Source organism: Entelurus aequoreus, linkage group LG03, assembly GCF_033978785.1.
Source record: "Entelurus aequoreus isolate RoL-2023_Sb linkage group LG03, RoL_Eaeq_v1.1, whole genome shotgun sequence".
Classification (NCBI taxonomy): Eukaryota; Metazoa; Chordata; class Actinopteri; order Syngnathiformes; family Syngnathidae; genus Entelurus; species Entelurus aequoreus.
In genome coordinates this window covers 24163732-24183735 of record NC_084733.1, presented here as the reverse complement: position 1 = coordinate 24183735, position 20004 = coordinate 24163732, and the positions used below count along the sequence as shown (strand labels likewise).

The 20004-nt window shown below is 37.3% G+C and overlaps 2 protein-coding genes across 4 annotated transcripts in view; one reads left to right on the top strand and one right to left on the bottom strand.

The window, feature by feature from the left end:
• The window catches only part of wdr25 (WD repeat domain 25), a 100105-nt gene extending 92524 nt beyond the window's left edge, over window positions 1-7581 (bottom strand). For 2 of the 3 annotated variants that reach the window (XM_062041527.1, XM_062041526.1), the window contains exons 1-2: window positions 7273-7581; window positions 5844-6763 (exon numbers count right to left, since the gene is read on the bottom strand). In XM_062041527.1, the coding sequence (XP_061897511.1) occupies window positions 5844-6440 (597 nt within the window). In that variant the 5' untranslated portion in view covers window positions 6441-6763; window positions 7273-7581. Of the gene's footprint in view, window positions 1-5843; window positions 6828-7186 lie in introns of all 3 variants that reach the window. The other variant, XM_062041528.1, reaches the window with a different exon arrangement.
• LOC133646304 (tryptophan--tRNA ligase, cytoplasmic) lies at window positions 7367-18651 on the top strand. Its single transcript, XM_062041525.1, has 11 exons — window positions 7367-7651; window positions 7887-8008; window positions 8164-8365; window positions 9444-9552; window positions 9697-9816; window positions 9901-10083; window positions 10172-10272; window positions 12530-12642; window positions 12727-12900; window positions 15259-15399; window positions 17769-18651. The coding sequence occupies exons 2-11, from the start codon at window positions 7895-7897 to the stop codon at window positions 17925-17927; spliced, it is 1416 nt and encodes a 471-aa protein (XP_061897509.1). The 5' UTR covers window positions 7367-7651; window positions 7887-7894; the 3' UTR covers window positions 17928-18651.
• Window positions 18652-20004: the final 1353 nt, after the last annotated feature.

Sequence of the window (20004 nt, the reverse complement as noted above, 5' to 3'; positions counted from 1 at the left end):
TGTACATCTTCTTTGTCTTCGTGGGACTTGCGAAGACTCTCACAGCGGATCCTTCCTGATGACTCATTGGGTAATCTGCTTTTTAAATAGCTCTAGGTAATTAAAACTAAATTAGTATTTCTGTTATCAACTTAAAACTGCTGCCTTACACCTGCCGTTGCCATGGCGATGGCGAGGCCGAACAGGCACTAAAGCTAATTGTGCGCAGTCTGAAGTGGAAAGATGTATGGACTTCACAGATGTATGCGTGTCCTCAGCCACGGACGAAAGAGAAGGGCAACTGTAGCTTAAAGATGCGGTTTGCAACTTGCTTACAGTAACATTTTTCAAAGCAAAAAATATAACAAGAACACCACTGGCTAGCTTATGTAACCATTAGTGGTTTAACAAAACACATGTGTTTGACAATTGTCTATATTTTTCAAAATTACTAAGTTTATTTAATTAAAAATTTTTACCGGCCCGGATAAAATAATTGGTGTTTACAGCTGTCACTCATCTGGTCTAGTCAACACGTACGCGCGGGGAGGGCGTGCACACATACAAAAGCAGTCCAAGAGAAGCAATGAACACTTTGCAGCCATGTTGTTGTTATGACAGAATATACATTCAATGACAGCTAACGCTCACTATCCAAAGCAATAAGATAGATATATACGGTGTCAAATATATTGGAAAGTTTGCGCCCTTTAGGCATCTGTGTAAATGTTGCAAACAGCCCCTTCAAATACAAGTTTCTTAATAGTGTCGGCCATATAAGTGTTGGAAAATGGCTGCATTTCCGTGCTATTAAAATTATTATATTTCATCACTTACGAATCAGGCTTGATATGACTAATAATATAGTTGGGTTGTTGTATTCATTGTTAAAAGTTCACTGTATTTGTATAGCAAGATGCTTAATATACAATAAATGATACTGTGTAAAACAGAAAAGCCTATGGGTTACTATTGCCCTCTGGTGGTTGGCTACAATGGATATTTAAAGCAAATTTTAAAATCAGGTGGAAAAAAATACATATAAAGTGAAAAAAATGCCACAGTAATAAATGTTTTAAATAAAAAACAATACATTGTAATTGGAATACTGTTTAGTGAACCGTTATTTAAATTAAAAAAAGTATATTCAGTGGCTGCGAAGCTGTTTTTTACATTAATGACAGCCCTTAGATATTTTGGATCAGCATGACATGACAAAACATTTCTTTTTTTAATTTTAACTAAAAGGGGGTGTGGCCTGATGAGTGACAGCTCTTTTTTGTTGACAGTCAATTGCATTGCAATTAGGAATATTCTTTACGCATGTAACTATGAAAAGAAACACAATTTTACTTCATTTTGTGAAATTGGCAATATGTTGAATTAGTAACATTGTTCCAATCCTTAAAAGCATCTGTGGGTTTGGTAGGAGAAAAAAAAGAATCAATTCAAAAGGAGATTGGTCCTATTTAGACAGCCTGCATGCAATCAAGGGTGGCATACTAAACAACCAAACCCTATTTTCTTTTCCCCATCTGCTCCAAACAACTCCAATGCAGTAGAAGTAATTCTGCCATGCTGCTGCTGCACTAGTTTGAATATGCAAATGATCATATGCATTTATAAATGATTAATCCTTCTCAAGCTCTCTTAGAAACCGTTTCCAACACCTGCATCTCTTGACCTTTTCCGGTCACGTTTCTTGGAATGGAATAAAGAAAGGAACTGTGGGCCATAATCCAAGAGATTGGAAATGGTACCCTGGGTACTGACACACATTGGACTGACAATGACTGATATGGTTCTATAGAAAGTGGTGTGTTTCTATACCGGGGCGGCAGAGATTGTGTCTAATTGAACACCAATTACACTAAATGTCAGATACCTGTGTAAATCCCAACCTGCATGGACCTCCCGCGAGCGGTGCTTTAAAACATCAATCAATCAATCAATCAATCAATGTTTATTTATATAGCCCTAAATCACAAGTGTCTCAAAGGGCTGCACAAGCCACAACGACATCCTCGGTACAGAGCCCACATACGGACAAGGAAAAACTCACCCCAGTGGGACGTCAATGTGAATGACTATGAGAAACCTTGGAGAGGACCGCATATGTGGGTAATCCCCCCCCCTCTAGGGGAGACCGAAAGCAATGGATGTCGAGTGGGTCTGACATAATATTGTGAAAGTCCAGCTAGCTAGCAGCTAAAACAGTGTTTTAGTTACTTCTAAATCACTAACCCTCGCCTCCATGGCGACAAATAAACTACTTTTCTTACAAATATCATCCCTGCAGGACGAGGAATAGCTCAAAATGCTTCACTACACACCGTAGGAGGATACAATAGCTAAGCACTAACAGCAAGCTCGCGCTCTTGAATCTAAACAAATGGGCGGTTTTATACAAATATCATATCACAGTTATCATTTTAACGCATATGGTTAAATGTGCTCAAGGTGTATGTATAAACACCCTGGAATCTTTTGAACAAAGAACTGAAACAGAAACACTGTTAGAAAACCCACTATTTTGCATGTTTTGTGTTGCCCATGCTTCACCGATAGTGTGTTACTCTTAGTATTTTATCTATTTTTATTGATTTAAGTATTGGTTGGTACTGTAGCTTCTTTGAGATGTATTTGAATGGAAAGTGCGTAACAAATCAAATCTATTATTATTGTGTATATGCCAAAGAATATATGGTAAATGATATCATTATCGCAAGAGGCTGTAGTGTATTTAATACCGGGTAATCATTATTGCTTGCAGAGCGTCCTACTCTGTTTAGCAGTCCTTGAATGCACCGAAAAATACCATTGTCTCATATTCCTATGTGGATCGTGCTGTACGATGTAACAGTATTAATAAAGTACCACAGTACTAATTAATTAAAAAAGGTACTATACTGCCTTTGAAAAATACACATACTTTTTTTTTTACGGGCATGATGGTGCATCGTGGTGACATTGCTGGGAATATGAGCTTAGGCGCATATCTTGAGTCAACACACGCACAGAGCACTTACGAGTGGAAACAAAATTGAGACAGAAGAGGGAGAATGAACGTACTTGGGCTTAAAAACTAACGATAAAGTTGAAGCTATAAACACTGAAGCACCGCTATGCAAGCAGTGCTATAAAACGAAGCTAGCTAGCAGCTAACGTCCTTCCACAGTGGTTTAGTTACTTCTAAATCTCTAACCCTTGCCTCCATGGCGACAAATAAACTACATTTCTTACAAGTATCATCTTTGGAGGAGGAGGAATAGCTAAACATGCTTCAGTACACACCGTAGGAGGACACAACAGCTAAGCACTAACAGCAAGCTATGCTCCTGAATGTAAACAAATGGGTGGATCTACAAAAATATTGATATTGGTATTGGATCGATACACAAACTTTTAGTATCATCCAAAACTTAGAATAAGTGCTTACTATATGCCAACAGAAGTGCAGATGGAACATGTTAAAGCAGAAAGTAATCAGATATTAACAAAAGACGAACAAGTATATTAATAACCCATCCATCCATTTTCTACTGCTTGTCCCTCATAATTTAAAATAAATAATAGAATGGGAAATGACAATATGTTACTGCATACATCAGTAGCTACATTAGAAGCCTTTGTAACTCGTTTGCTTACTTACTACTAAATGAGAAGTTAGTATGTTCACTATCTTATTTAATGCCAAAATTGGTTTTGATTGCAATAAGAAACGTATGTGTAATGTATCATACAATTTTCTGTTAAAATAAAACCAATAAAGACATTTTCTGTTGTCCGCTTTATTTTAAAAAGGATCGAAAAGTACCAAAACAGCACTACTCTGTTCTAAGAGAGCACAGCTTGTAAGTTAATGTCTCTTGTTTTCTTGTTAGCATTTAAGCTAACGAGCTGGCCCCAGTCCCTCCGTGATTTTATCAAAGTGCAGTTATTTATCACGGTTATTTTTAAAAAAAAAAAATTAAACGGTAATACTAACCATCTGGAGTTTAACTTCGGTTATCACGATTACCGTTTATTGTTAGATCCCTATTGACATGTTTAGGACCGTTAACCATAAAGCAGCCCTTTCTTTTAACTCCATCGTCAACGTCAGCTTTACAGATGCCATGTCGCAGTGCTGTGAATTGTAGTACAGAATGTCTATCTACCAAGACAATGCAAAATTGTACGTTGTGTTCACATCGATTATTTATTGAAGTGCTAAAAGGAAAAATAATATTTTCTAAGATAAATAATATTGTAATAATACTAAATGTTTTCTTTTCACATGAGTGAAAATGTTGGAATTACATTATATATTAAAAGACATATACAATTACAGCTTTCTTTCATCATTCTGGGTCAATATGGAAACATTCAGCACTGTTTGCTGTATTTTCTCTAGAAAACTCTAAAGCCACAGAGGCTTTACAGATGCCATGTGAAGCTGCATTGGGTGTGTGTTGTGGTAAAGAACGTCAACTGCAAAAAAATTATAATTTTTTTGTATGTGAGTGTGAATGTTGTCTGTCTATCTGTGTTGGCCCTGTGATGAGGTGGCGACTTGTCCAGGGTGTACCCCGCCTACCGCCCGGATGCGGCTGAGATAGGCTCCAGCACCCCCCGCTACCCCGAAAAAGGGACAAGCGGTAGAAAATGGGATGGATGTACATTTTGTTCTTTTTTTAGTTTGACAACTAAAACTGAGTTTAGGTGCATGATGGACAGTCCTGAAGGGCCTATCTATGATTAATATGTTACCTTTAATACTTAATTTTGCATAACCATAAAACAAGTCACTCTGTACCCAATCACTATCTTACACTGTGGAAATATTTATGTAGATTTTATAGTTAAAAATAAAAGCTGTATTGTTTTTCCATTTTACAGTAATGAATTGTGAAAACAACGACCCTTGATTTTACGATTATAAAAAACTGGCAAGTCCATCCATCCATTTTCTACCGCTTGTCCCTTTTGGGGTTGCGGGGGGTGCTGGAGCCTATCTCAGCCGCATTCGGGCGGTAGGCGGGGTACACCCTGGAAAGTCGCCACCTCATCGCAGGGCAAAAACTGGCAAGTCAGTCACAAGAATTTTACCGTAAAAATAACAGTGGTAGGGTTTTTCAATATACATTAAATCACTGTAAAAACAACGACCATAGATTTTATAGTAAAAAACTTTTTTTTTTAAAAACCTGGCAGCGCAACTGCCAGAATTTTACTGTAAAAAAGTGGTAACGTTTTTCAATTTACAGTAATTCACTGTAAACATTTTAGAGTAAAATTCTGGAGATTAAGCTGCAAGGTTTATTCTCCCCAGATCTGTTTGCTTTTTTTTTTTTTTTACAGTAAATGGAGAAACTGTCACAACTGTTATTTTTACGGTAAAATTCTGGTGACTGAGCTGTCAGATTTACAGTATGATCTACGGTCGTTGTTACTACCGTGCATTTCTGTAAACAGAAACATGGTACCACTTTTATTTTTTACGGAAATGTTCTGACAGTTGCGCTGCCAGTTTTTATTTTCGTAAAATATACGTTTGTTTTTACATGTGCATTACTGTCAATAGAAAAACGGTACGATTGTTAGTTTTACGATAAAAAACACCGGCCTCTCAGTTTCCAGAATGTTACAGTAAAAAGAAAATTGGCACTGTGTAAACAAATATTTTACGGTAAAAAGAAAACCTACCAACTCAGAACATAAAATCTAAAGTCGATTTTACAATGCGCTGCTCAAAATGGAAAAAGTGTACCACTTTTATTTTTCATAATTGTGTTTACTTCCCACTGACCTTTTCCTGATAATATTGTAATTCCTACATTGTTTATTTTTGTACAGACTACTGTACTAGTTTTACTACCCACCTTGAATGTCTTGTCCATGGAGGCAGACAGCAGTAGATGACTCATCTGAGGAACTGGACACCATTGCACTGTGTTGACAGGACCCTGGTGACCTTCAAGGCTGAGAAGAAGCCTTCTCGGTATCCCAGCGGCAGACTTTTGGGAAAGATGCAGCTTCACCTTCGCAGACACTTCAGAGAGAATTTGGACATCTTTGCTGGGTACCCCTTCAGTCAAATTATCTTCTTTCCCTGCAGAGATGATAAGCCTTTGCCTTTTGGGGACGTAGGGTCTGACACCAGATGGGACTATGGAAGGTCTTTTGGACTTGGCAGAAAAGCTTTGCGTCGTGCAAGGAGGAGTTGTCGGTCCAAAAGTCTTCTGCCGGGTTGAAGGTGAACAATTCGGCTTAGGTAAAATGGAATTGTCTTTTTCGAACATGTGCTGGTGATAATCCAACGCTGTCCTCTCGGAGTTTGGAGACACCTCTAATATAGTGCATCCTCTCGTTTGTTGGTTTTCTTCTCTGCAATATTTTTCCTGGACAAAACCTGATGCCTTTTGGTTGTTGGACTCATCCTCAGACTCAGAGTCCTCATAGGCCACTAATGTGGACATCTTCACTAATCACTGATGTGGGTGCCTCACATCACGAAGGCCCTGGGTTCGATCCTGAGCTTGAGGTCTTTCTGTGTGGAGTTTGCATGTTCTCCCCTTGACTGCGTGGGTTCCCTACGGTACGCCGGCTTCCTCCCACCTTCAAAGACACGCACCTGGGGATAGGTTGATCTGCAACACTAAATTGGCCCTAGTGTGTGAATGTGAGTGTGAATGTTGTCTGTCTATCTGTGTTGGCTCTGTGATGAGGTGCGACTTGTCCAGGGTGTACCCCGCCTTCCGCCCGAATGCAGCTGGTTCAGGCTCCAGCATCCCCCACGACCCTGAAAGGGACAAGCGGTAGGAAATGGATGGATGGATGGATTCAAAACGTTGCAAGGCTGACATCTAGTGGATATCGACAACAAAAGAAAAATTAGCAAGCAAAAAAAAACTATCATAGCTTTCAATATACAACACAACCCTTATTGTAAGACTGTATTTCAAATAATTGGCTGAGTGTGTCCTTATATGCACACGCTGAGCAAAAATGAGAATATTCTAGTCAAGATGTGACAATGACAGTAGCCTTCGAGCTAGCTAGTGCAAGCTGCCCTATTTCCAGGCAACAAATGTCATAATATGGTTGTTAAATCAACGAACGTGCATTTTTTACTCGTTAAACGTAACACAGTTCGCACAAGAACGCAACTTTAGATTGGTGTTCGCTTCTCACAGCCGACATTAAATTACTACAGCCAGCTTACCTGCAGTCTTACACGGCATAACTATTTTAGTTCTAACCTCGAACCAAGGTCCAAATGCTCAAAAATCGAGAGTGTAGACAAATTACCTTTAAAGAAACATATATTGTTGATATTTCACAATAAACGCCGTTTCCAGGTCTGTCGACGCCGATGGAGGATATACTTTTATTTTGAAAGCATCCGGTTGTTGTACCTCAGTTTAAACCATATCCCCATTACTCGTGCAACCTTAAATTCCGTTTTTGTCCGGCAAAGAAATAACCAAAAATACCCAAATTTCCCAGTTTTGTGTAATCAAACTTTAAATGCTAAAAAAGTTATTTTCAAAAGAGATACCGAGTGCTAATGAGTTAGCAGCGGAACTTCACTGCCAGTCACGTTTTCCGGGAAAGTTTACATCCGAACACCAAGACGCTCTAATGCTGATGCAAGTTTAGTGAATGCTCAGTCAGCTGTGTTCACACGGTATGTATACGAGTGGCTATTCTCAGGATAATAAATGTTAACGTAGTAACTATATTCTATTTTTAACAACAATGTGTTAAGTAATCATAGTGACAATTGGCTACATAATAGCTATCTTAAGGAGGGGTATGACAGCTGTGTAATGATCTCATCGCTTGGGGAGTTTCCTTCTTGTCAATTAGTTGCATCACTTATGTTTGACAAAACTTGTTAAATGTCCATTTCTTAAACACAGTGTGAAAGATGACAGATTGCCAAGGAGACGTAGAAGCAGAAAACAGTCCCATGGAGCTCTATAGGAAACTGGCAGAACTGGGAGACAAAGTGAGGACTCTAAAAACTGCAAAAGCTGAGAAAGTAAGTGCCCATGTACACATGTAGTACACATGTGTATTTGTCTTATTTTCTAACTTAATTGTTAACATCATGTGGGGATTTAAACAACAAAAGTACAAGATCAAATCGAACCGTTCTAACGTTAACGCTAACTGATATATGTTGTGTTTCTTTAGGCTGAAGTTGATGCTGCGGTCCAGTTGCTGCTAAAGTTGAAAATAGACTACAAACAGAAGACTGGTCAGGACTACAAAGCTGGCTGTCCGCCCTCAGAGAATGGCCCTGTAGCAGATGATGGGAATGATGAAGAAGATGACGTTAACCCATGGAGTGTCACCACCAGCAATGCTAAGGGTGTTGATTATGATAAACTCATCGGTAAGAGAAAAAAGTCCTGCTTCTTTGCTTGTTGAAAAATAAACCGTAGTGTATACAGTATACAAATGTGTATGTTACCTTGGAACATATAATACCAATACATTGAAATAACGATATCGTTAGATAGGTAAAAATATGTAAGTTTACAAAAATTAAGAAGAACTTGAGAAAAAGCTGTATTTTTACAATAGAGAATTAAGAGAGAGAATTAAGTCATATTTTGACAAGAGAATAATTAGTGATAATATTAATAAAGTCTTTACATCTTTTTTCTTGTAACTGTACGGTTTTTATCTTGTGGTATTACAACATATTGGTAGTAACAGAATGTTTTAAGTTTTTTATCTTTAATTTATTGATGTAACATTGCAACTTGTATCTTCTAATATCTAAAAAAATTTTAAAGAAAATACAACTTAATTCTCATAACATTAGCACTTATCTAATTTCGTAAAATATGACTCGTCCTTATATTCTGACTTTTATCTTGGAAAATTACAACTTTATTCCCATAACATTAGAAAAAAAAACTTGACTCTAATAGCATTGTAACTTTTCTCTCACAATATCAATATTCAAGATTGTTTGGTGATATTTTGTTCTTGTAATATTTTTGACCGATTGAGTAACATTGTATTTTCTCCTGGAAAATTTTAGAATGTTTTTTTCCTGTAACATTACAACTTAATTCTTGTAACACTGAAGCTTTCTCCTTGTAATTTTCTGACTTTCATCTTGTTACATTACAGCTTTTTTCACGTAACAAAAATGTTTCTCAAAAGTATGGCTATAGTCTCATAGTATCACAACTTGTGTCTCATAATGATAGCTAAAAGAAAATCATACAAAAATACAGCTTCTACAGTTCTGTCCTCTTAATATTACAACAGGACTGGAACGATTAATCGATTTGATTAGAAAAAAAGCTTTTAATTTATTTCCTGTTGCTTTGATTAAATGTTTAATGAATTTCTAAAACAAACAAAACAATTACAATTGTTGTCTTTCTTGTGTGAGCCTGATCCTCCTTCGTAGTAGACGCATCTTCTCTCATTCCCACCCTGCATTCTCTCCATAGTGAGGTTCGGCAGTAGTAAAGTTGACCAGCAACTGGTGGACCGGATAGAGAAAGTGTCAGGGCAGAAACCTCACCACTTCATTCGTCGGGGAATCTTCTTCTCACACAGGTTTGCCTTTTCCCCCCTCCTGTGACTTTATCAATTTTACTGGAATATGTTGTGATTCATGGTCGTGGTCATAGCTCACAGGGTTGTGACACATCACTGATGAATCAAATCACATTGGTATTGTGGTTTTTACTGTGCTTGCAGAGACATGCATACAGTTCTGGATGCATATGAAAAGAAGAAGTCCTTCTTCCTATACACTGGCAGAGGCCCATCATCGCAGGCCATGCATGTTGGTCACCTCGTCCCTTTCATCTTCACCAAGTGCGTTGGGAACATGAGACAATAGCTGTGGAGAGCTTCAGGTTCTGTACTTTGGTAGACAAGATCACACTTCCCCTGTTGCAGATGGCTGCAGGATGTGTTTGACGTCCCTTTGGTGGTCCAGCTGACCGATGACGAGAAGTACCTGTGGAAGGATCTGACACTGGAACAGTGCCATCAGTTTGCTGTAGAAAACGCCAAAGACATCATCGCGTGTGGCTTCGACATCAACAAGACCTTCATCTTCTCTGATCTCGAATATATGGGGTAACAACACATGACCTGCCTTGGCATGTCCAGTTTGGGTTATGTAAATCAGGCTCACGTCATGTTGTTGTGTTTCTTGTACCTATAGTGCATCACCTGAATTCTATAGGAACGTGGTTAAGGTCCAAAAGCATGTGACATTCAACCAAGTCAAAGGTATCTTTGGCTTTACAGACAGCGACTGCATTGGTAAGGACAAAACAACTACTTTTCTAAATAACTTACAAACTCGAACCTACGTTGATTTTAATCTACATTTAAAACATTTTCTTGTGGTCTGAGTAATATGTATTAGATATGCTTTGGTGTAAATTTGTGTAAACATTTATAAACCGTTTTTTGAGTCCGTCTCAAAAACTGTTCGTTGGTGGTGGTGTTACCAGTTTGCGATTGAAACTGTCAGCTTCAAACACTGTTGACATCTATTAAACAGACAAGAAGCAAGGAATCATGCAGAGACAGAGTTACATTTTGCTCAATGCGGAGAGACGAATTGGGCTGTACACTTAGTTACAGTTCCAACCTACGCTCTAAGGCAATGGTCCTCAACCACCGGGCCGTAGCCCGGTACCGGTCCGTGGATCGATTGGTACCGGGCCGCACAAGAAATTTAAAAAAAAAAAAGTGTTTTTATTTTTTTATTAAATCAACATAAAAAACACAAGATACACTTACAATTAGTGCACTAACCCAAAAAACCTCCCTCCACTCATTCACACTCATTCGCACAAAAGGGTTGTTTCTTTCTGTTGTTATTTCTGGTTCCTACACTATATATCAATACAGTCTGCAGGGATACAGTCCGTAAAAATAAAAATAAATACCATACACGCCCCCCCCAATCCCTTGCTGTACAAACAGGCACAGCCATTTTGAAGAGGCGGGGCCCCCTACGTCACATCCTGTACACACGGGCACAGCCATTTTGAAGAGCTTCGACAGCGAGCTGCACTTCTGATGCCAAGCATTTATCCAATGACCGACTCGTTTTATTGCAGTGGAACAGCCCACTCTATGCTCCCCTGTTGAAGTCAATGGATGCTCAGTTTCAACATTGTTTAATACACTGCTACTTAAATCAATTAGAAAAAGATTATATAAAAATAATTAGGGGTGTGATTATTGTAAAAAATGTATTACGTGATCAGCGCTTGCCGAATAATGTCTTTCAAAGCCGATCACTTATTTTAGGTCACTTGACTGACAGGCGGTTACCAGCTTGGTCAATATAATCACCTACATTGTGGCAAATTAACTGCATTTCTGAGTGTCTTAAGTATCATTATTATGTGTGATTAACACATAAACATGTTTCACACAGTAAGAGCAAACCAGGAGCAGACATGCTAATCGCTAAGCTGTCTTGAAACAACACAAGAAATGGTGTTTCAAGAAGTATAGATTTTATTTTCATGCATACAAATTTAGAAAATAATTCCCTGGACGCAGGATGACGGAGGGCAAAACCCAAATGATTTAAATGAGAAGTAGATTGTAGTGGTGGTTGTTTGGGTTATTTGTGGGTTTAGATCGGGAAATGTCGTTGTGAGTTTGTGAAGACATTTTGAGACACTTATATAGGTTATATAAATAAAATGTGTAAATAAAAAGTCGTAACAATGTGAGAAAAAAGTCATAGTTTTGTAAATTTAAGAAAAAAGTCAAAATGTATAGCATTGTATATATTACTTTACAACAATTTTACAACTATTGTGTGTTGTATTCAGACTTTTAAGTGATCATCCTTCGCTGACAACTAGCACGCTAATCACAAGCTGGAAACTAACTTTCTATTTTCTTTTTTCTCCAAGTCGTATGCCGTTATTTTTCCATCACACAACGTTATTTTTCCAATCCCAACGCCGAGCACCCACATGGGATTGATGGCAAATTCTTTCTCACTACCAAGCAAAAACAGCGCATGCTCAGAAAAGTAGCGTCAGATTTACCGCCCGTCCGAGCACCCACTGTCAGAAATATCGCCTATGCACACGACTATAAAAAAAACTCCCACTGTAAAACACAAACAAGAATGCTGGACTTCCTATTATTAGGAGTTGTCTTTTAAAAAAAATTCTTGTAATATTTTGACGATTTTATCAAGTAACGTTTTAATTTTTTCCCTCTGAAAGCTACGGCTTTTCCCCCAAAACAATCTATCACACACACAACTTGAATCTCATTTTATATGTAATATTCTGACTTTTAGTGCCTGCGAGAGCATATGATGCAGCTATACTCAAAACAGAAAAAAACTCAAAGGAACTGTTATAAAAATGACTCACAAATATATGTTTGTTCTATCATTACATCATACTTTTTAACAACACCCTAAACACTGAACTAAAACTTGGGAATAAAAACTCTTCTGTTATCCACTAAATAAACTATTGAGCTGAAATGTGTTAAATACATATACTTAATATATTATTTGCTGTCTATACAGGAAAGATAAGTTTTCCAGCCACCCAGGCGGCTCCATCCTTCAGTAACTCCTTTCCACACATTTTCGGGGACAAAAAGGACATCCAGTGTCTCATCCCCTGTGCTATAGACCAGGTGAATGACCAACATATAATATTGCCACACCTTAATGGCATCATTTGTTACACAGTGTCTTGCAACTCACCCCTGCCTTGTTAGGACCCGTACTTCAGAATGACCCGTGACGTCGCTCCGAGGATTGGCTATCTCAAACCTGCCCTGTTGCACTCCACCTTCTTCCCAGCCCTGCAGGGGGCGCAGACCAAGATGAGCGCCAGCGACCCCAATTCCTCCATCTTTCTCACAGACACAGCCAAGCAGATCAAAAACAAGGTCAGCAAAGAATTTATTTGTTATGCAGTAGTTGTTTTATTGTTAGGATAAGATAGAATGGTATATGAGGTTCCTCGATGCACGGTTACTGTTAACAGTTGTTTGTACTTTGGCCACCCGTGCTTGTGTGGCTGTTCATCGGGGCTTTGCACGCATGGTGGTCGGCTCTGTAATCAACCACAACTGTTAAGTTTTACTTTGCGGGTTAAGGAAGAAATGGAAGTTTTGTTAGTGGTTGAAGGTGCTGTTTGCAACTTCCTCACATTGACATTTTTCAAAGCAAAAAATATAAGAAGAACACCTCCGGCTAGAATATGTTACATTAGTGGTTTAACAGAACACACTGGTTTGACAAAAGTCTATATTTTTCACAATTATAAAATGTATGTAATAAAAAATGTTTACCAGCCCGAATAAAAAAGGATTGGTGTTCACGGCAGTCACTCACCCAGTCTAGTCAACAGGGAGAGCGTGCACTAGTGATGGGTCCGGCAACACCGATGTATTGGCGCATGCGTCGAGCTCATAGAGCAAAACCCTGTGTTGGTGCGCGTACCGCTTTTAGAAAGTCACGTGACCGATCATGAGCTGTTTCGGTCACGTGACCGATACGCAAACTGTGTCGCACTGACGCCTCCTCTGTGCCCTGTGAGCGGGTCTTTTCTACAGCCGAAGAAATAATAACTAAGAAGAGAAATCGTCTAAAATTGAATACGTTGGAAAAACTGTTTTTTTTTTAATAAAAATGTGTAAAAAAAAAAAAAAAAAAGAATTCCCAGTCCACAAGCATCCTCATTCACAACACGTTCTCTTAGATTTCCATGTTATGATAAATGTTCAAATTATTTATTGACTGTATCTAAAAAGATAAAAATATATTTTTATTTAAATGAAGATATGAAATAATCCTAAATGAAATACAATGACTTGGTTTATATTATTGTATATACTAGGTCATAAAATCTGTGTCAGTTGAGTCGGTCCATAGGTTGCCTGTAGGGATTTTTAATGTCCAGCAGATGTCAGTATTTAGTGACTCAGTATCGACACAGTATCAATACAGTTTTGCAATGTGTCGAAACGCTTCATGACGCCTCATCAACCCATCACTAGCGTGCACACACTAAACAGTCCAAGAGAAGCAACAAACAATTTGCAGTCTTGTTGTTATGATAGAATATATATACTGAACAAAATAATAAATGCAACACTTTCATTTTTGCTCCCTTTTGAGTTGAACTCAAAGATCTAAAACCTTTACTATATACACATACGACCTAAATTATGTTCACAAATCTGTCTAAATCTGTGTTAGTGAGATAATAATCCATCCCACTTCACAGGTGTGGCATATCAAGACGCTAATTAAACAGCATGATTATTGCACAGGTGTGCCTTAGGCTAGCCACAAAAAAAGGTCACTCTGAAATGTGCAGTTTCTCTTTGTTGAGGGTCTGGGGGGGTCTGAAAAGCAGTCAGTATCTGGTGTGACCACCATTTTCCTCACACAGTGCAACACATCTCGTTCGCATAGAGTTGATCAGGTTGTTGATTGTGGCCTGCAGGTACAATCATTACACACACTGGCCCAAATACAAAGGGCAACACTGTTCAGTGAACAGTGTTCACTGAGTAAGTTACCGTGGTAACTGAATCAAAGTTCTCTTCCTGAAACTGACTTTCCCTCATTTAGGTGTTGACATACTGACAGTTTTTACCAAACGCACTTTCTGTTATAGACTCCAACTTTCCGGAACAAATTGTTAGACCTTTGAAGTTCCACTGAGCAGTACAATGCCGATGACATGTAAATAGTGCTCAAATGAACTGAAATTTCTCCATAAGAAACAATGTCAACAAAAATCACGAGTTCCAGCCTCGACAGAAGTCCATATTTTCGGAAATGTTTGTACAATTGAGCACAATATATAGTGCTATACAGTACTGTATATAAAACAAACATAACGAAGGAGTGATGCTTTATTTGCAGTCGCTCTGCCGACACATACTGTCACTAGCCTTGTGGTGCGCTTAGTTTGAAATCACAAAATTAATTTCGCTTGTCCTTTGTCCATTTGTCCATTGATTCTGAATCATATTGAGCTAACAAAACGACTAATATGTTGTAAAAAGGATAAAAAGCTCAAAAAATTGAGCTGAGCTGACAAACCATAAGCTCAGAAGATCGGTCAGACATTTTTTGTACACCAAAGCATATTTTTTTCAGCCTGTGGTTTGTAAATTGAAAAGTTTGTTTGTAAAATGAGAGGTTCGTAAATCGAGGTTCCACTGTTGTTTACTTCCAGCAGTTTACAGTCATGCCATCTGTGGATAACTTTTGATCTCGATTGCTTACAGATCAACAAATATGCGTTCTCGGGGGGTAAAGACACAGTGGAGGAACACCGTCAATATGGCGGCAACGTAGACGTGGACGTCTCCTTCATGTACTTAAGCTTCTTTTTGGAAGATGACGAACAACTGGAGAAGATCAGACAGGTGAGAATGCTCAGGACATTGACTGGCACTAGAATGTTAATAAATCAAACACCTCTTTCACACAGATCGTGCTAAATTGGTATATTTTACACAACTTGAAGTTTTTTTTAGTATAAGGTGTCTAACGTGTAATGAACCCTTCTCACTTAGAATTGCAATATAGTGTATGCAGTTAGCCACTTGATGGCAACATTGGCACACCTTTCCTTTTCTGCAACCAAACGACTGATCAAGCTTTGATTGATGAGCTTTTTTACACCAAAAGGAAGTTGGTCCTGTTTCATTCCCCCATTTACAGTGCCTTCCGAAAGTTTTGGAACAGTGGAGCCAATTCCTTTTGTTTTTTGCTTAGTCTGAAAACATTTTGGTGTGTTATCAAACAATGAATCTGAGACCAGGTAGCAACATTTCCATTTGTACTGGGAAGAAAGAGTTTCCCAGTTCCTACTCAGAAGTTTCAACTAGAAGGCCCCCCGAGGTCGGATTTCCTACTCGGAAAGTTGGAGAGTCCTCACCACTCTCGAGTAGTCTTTCAAAGATGGCTTCTCTGAGTGGTAACAATAATAGAAGGTTCTGTAATATCCGTTATTAGCACTTCTGACTGATTTTTGTCGCACTAAATCAGCCATGTACAATGTATCGATGGACATTTATACATGGTAAATACACGTTTTTCATGTGTTTTTGTATGTTCCACATCGCTCGCAAGACCGTCTGTGTCCTCTTCATACACTGTGTTTGAAGGTTGCAGAAGGACTGCATATTTTTCCAAAAGTTTATATGCAGATAAGACAGGCGCAAGAAAAAATTTAGCTGTTTGGCCACAATACCCAGCAATATGTTTGGAGGAAAAAAGGTGAGGCCTTTAATCTCAGGAACACCATACCTACCTTCACGCATGGTGGTGGTAGTATTATGCTCTGGGTCTGTTTTGCTGCCAATGGAACTAGTGCTTTACAGAGAGTAAATGGGACAATGAAAAAGGAGGATTAGACTTAGACTTAGGCTTAGACAAACTTTAATGATCTACAAGGGAAATTGTTCCACACAGTAGCTCAGTTACAATGATGGAAAGTGTAAGGATGAAAAGGACAATGCAGGTATAAATAGACTAAATATAGCGATATAAATATAACATATATACGTAATATTTACATAATATATGTACATTACCTCCAAATTCTTCAGGACAACCTAAAATCATCAGCGCAGTTGGGTGTTCCAACAGGACAATGACCCCAAACACACGTCAAAAGTGGTAAAGGAATGTCTAAATCAGGCTAGAATGAAGGTTTTAGAATGGCCTTCTCAAAGTCCTGACTTAAACGTGTGGACAATGCTGAAGAAACAAGTCCATGTCAGAAAACCAACAAATTTAGCTGAACTGCACCAATTTTGTCAAGAGGAGTGGTCAAAAATTCAACCAGAAGCTTGTGGATGGCTACCAAAAGTGCCTTATTGCAGTGAAACTTGCCAAAGGACATTTAACCAAATATTAACATTGCTGTATGTATACTTTTGACCCAGCAGATTTGGTCACAGTTTCAGTGGACCCATAATAAATTCATTAAAGAACCAGACTTCATGAATGTTTTTTGTGACCAACAAGTATGTGCTCCAATCACTCTATCACAAAAAAATAAGAGTTGTAGAAATTATTGGAAATCAACACAGCCATGACATTATGTTCTTACAAATGTATGTAAACTTTTGATCGCGACTCGTGTATATATATATATCATGATGTTTTTTTCGAAAATTTTAATTTAAAACGGCAATACTAAGCGTTGAGAGTTTTACTGCGGTTATCAATATTATATAATTTATCGTTACTGAGTTTTACCAATTTAAAACTGGAATGCAGTTTGGAATCTGGGCTTTCAACAGGAATTGGAAAGGGAGTGTCTCTGCATCATCATCATGAGATTTAAAAAGAAAACTGAGCTTCGTGTTATAGCTGACAAATCATATTGTTTTTAGTATTACTGTAGTGGTATCAACATTTCACCTGTGTGAAGTTAAAAACTTAACTAAAAACCGTATCGGTACAAACCCAAAAAATTGCAGCACAAAGAATTGGGACAAGTTTGGGGAGATTTGGACAAGAAGGGGGGGCTAACTTCACACAGGTGAACATTTCAACTTTTTCCTCAGTATAATTAATTTGTTATATTTTTGCCTCACGTTAGACACTTCTATATGAACCAGAACAGCAACATGGAAAAAGGGAACTCAGTGTGAATGAACCTAAAAAACTATTCCTGCTTTTGGACTTCTCATACATCATGTTTAAAATTCCTTGCTACTTGCTCATCACATTCCTTCATGTCCACTCTTCTCTTTTTTTTTTCTTTTTTCTTTTTTCTCAGGACTACACAAGCGGCGCTCTTCTCACCGGAGAACTGAAGAAGATTTTGATTGACACCCTGCAGCCGCTCATTGTCAAACATCAGGAGCGACGCAAGCAAATCACGGACGAGACTGTCAAGCGGTTCATGACACCCAGGCCTCTGAATTTTAAACTCTAGCTTGCTTAATATGACAACAATAACTGTTGTAAATCAAGTTATTACTGGAAGAAGGAACACAATCGTCTTTGCCGGTAAAAGGAAGATGTTTACATCATATACAGGAAGGAGGACATGTGCCTCTGTGTCATATTAAACATCGCAATGACGTTGTCATGCATCTCCACATTTGTCCTATTTAAAAGTGTGAAAAATGAAGAGATGTTTTTATGTTATTATAAAATCCTTATATTATTTAAGGGATCTTCATCTATTATCTTCTCAAGGGAGCTAAAACCATGTCATCAACAAACATGTTGCATATTAATGTGTCTTTTTTTTAGGGACTTGAATGCTTGCAGAACATAAATATGCCACATCTAAGTATCAGTGTTGACATTTAGGGATCTTTTAACACTGTAAATGATTACAATTAAAAAAGAAAAATCCTGAATTCCACCTGGCAAGATAATACTGTGCTCTGTCTGTTAATGGGTTTCTGGGTCATGTTATGAACATTGCTTTGGATACTTTCTTCTGATCACATCACTAATAAAATATTGTGAAATCTTGTCCCCAAACAATGAAAGTGTTGTGGAACATTAACACCATCATTAGTATGAATAGTTTGTTGTGGTTGTGTAATTTTGTTGGCTTTCATCCAGCGTCAATCAGTATTGCTACTATAAATGTTTAGCCATACTTCTTAATTAATATGAAAAACAGCATCCTCTGCAGTGGGCATATGTTTTGTCTATTTTCCAATGGGAATTTTGGTTTTTAAAATATGACTTCATTCTTATAATATCACTGTCTATTTTAACATTGCATATCGGTTGTCTTATTTGAAATGTAATACATTTATTAATGGACTTCGATATTTTTATACATATAATTACAGCTTTATTTATGTAACATGAGTTTTTACCAAATTTTAACTTTTTATCGGAATTGTAGTTACAACTACTTTGTTCTGGTAAAATTACACCATTCTTGTATTATTCCAAATTGGCTTTTTTTTTCTAATTGTGCTTTTTTTTGGTCATGTTTTCATAGAATGACAAATTTGCTATTGTAAGGTTACAAATGTATTGCAATATTATGAAATAATTCTTGTAAAACGGTTACTTTATCCTCCCGATATCAAGATTTTCTATCCAGCAATATTCCTACTTAATTTTCATACAATTACGACTTTGTTTTTGCAAAGTTAGGATTTGTTTTCTTTTAACACTACACCTTAATTTGCATATAAATATGTTTTTTTTTGTAAAGTCACAAAAAAAATTCTCTAAATATTTGTTCATTGAATGTCATGAATCCTTTCTCTTAATATGATTTACTTTGCTCATATAAACCTGTTTTGCTTTTGTTTTTTATCACATTGACATATTTTTTCTTTTTTCCCTTTATTTTCATAACATGTCTCAACTTTATTATTGTGATGTTAGTTTCATTTTTTGTACTATTATTATTCCTATAGAATATTTTTTTTCTTTTCAGCATGGCCACTTGTAATAAAAAAAAAATATCATAAAAATAAAAAACTAATTAATGTTAAGGCATTGAAACATTTTTAAACAGAGTTCATACTAATGCTGTCAAATTATTATTATTATTATTATTTTAATCACAATAATCACACTCTTGAATTTGGAATAATCACGATTAATTACAATAAATTACTTGCTTACATAATTAAAATTATTATACCAAATTAATTATACAACCTTCACCAATTATAAAAACATTTTAATGAGGTCTGGTGTAGTTATTTTGATGTCTTCTTTAATGTTTAAAAATTTCTCGTGGGGTTGAATTGGGAATTTTACCTAATCTTGTGTCATATTTAACTTATCACCAAGTCAATTATACAAAGTTTTACCAACTTAAAAAAAATCACAAAAAACGTTTGGAAACTGTCAATCTCAATGTTTTTAAAGTTACATCTAAGTACCTGTTTTTGCAGTGTTGGCTGGCCTATTCATATGTTTCCTGTTCATGTTGCTTACCCATTTTGCAAGTTATGGACTGTATGTTAAATGTATCCACTTTAGCCGCCAGACGGCAGTAGAGTTTTGAATATCTTAAAATGTGT

What these genes read in the sequence shown, in the direction of transcription:
- LOC133646304 (XM_062041525.1), top strand. Translation starts at nt 7,895, where the DNA reads ATGACAGATTGCCAAGGAGACGTAGAAGCAGAAAACAGTCCCATGGAG. An exon ending in AAACTGCAAAAGCTGAGAAA is followed by an intron (nt 8,009 to 8,163) that starts GTAAGTGCCCAT and finishes GTGTTTCTTTAG; the next exon opens with GCTGAAGTTGATGCTGCGGT. An exon ending in GTCCCTTTCATCTTCACCAA is followed by an intron (nt 9,817 to 9,900) that starts GTGCGTTGGGAA and finishes CCCCTGTTGCAG; the next exon opens with ATGGCTGCAGGATGTGTTTG.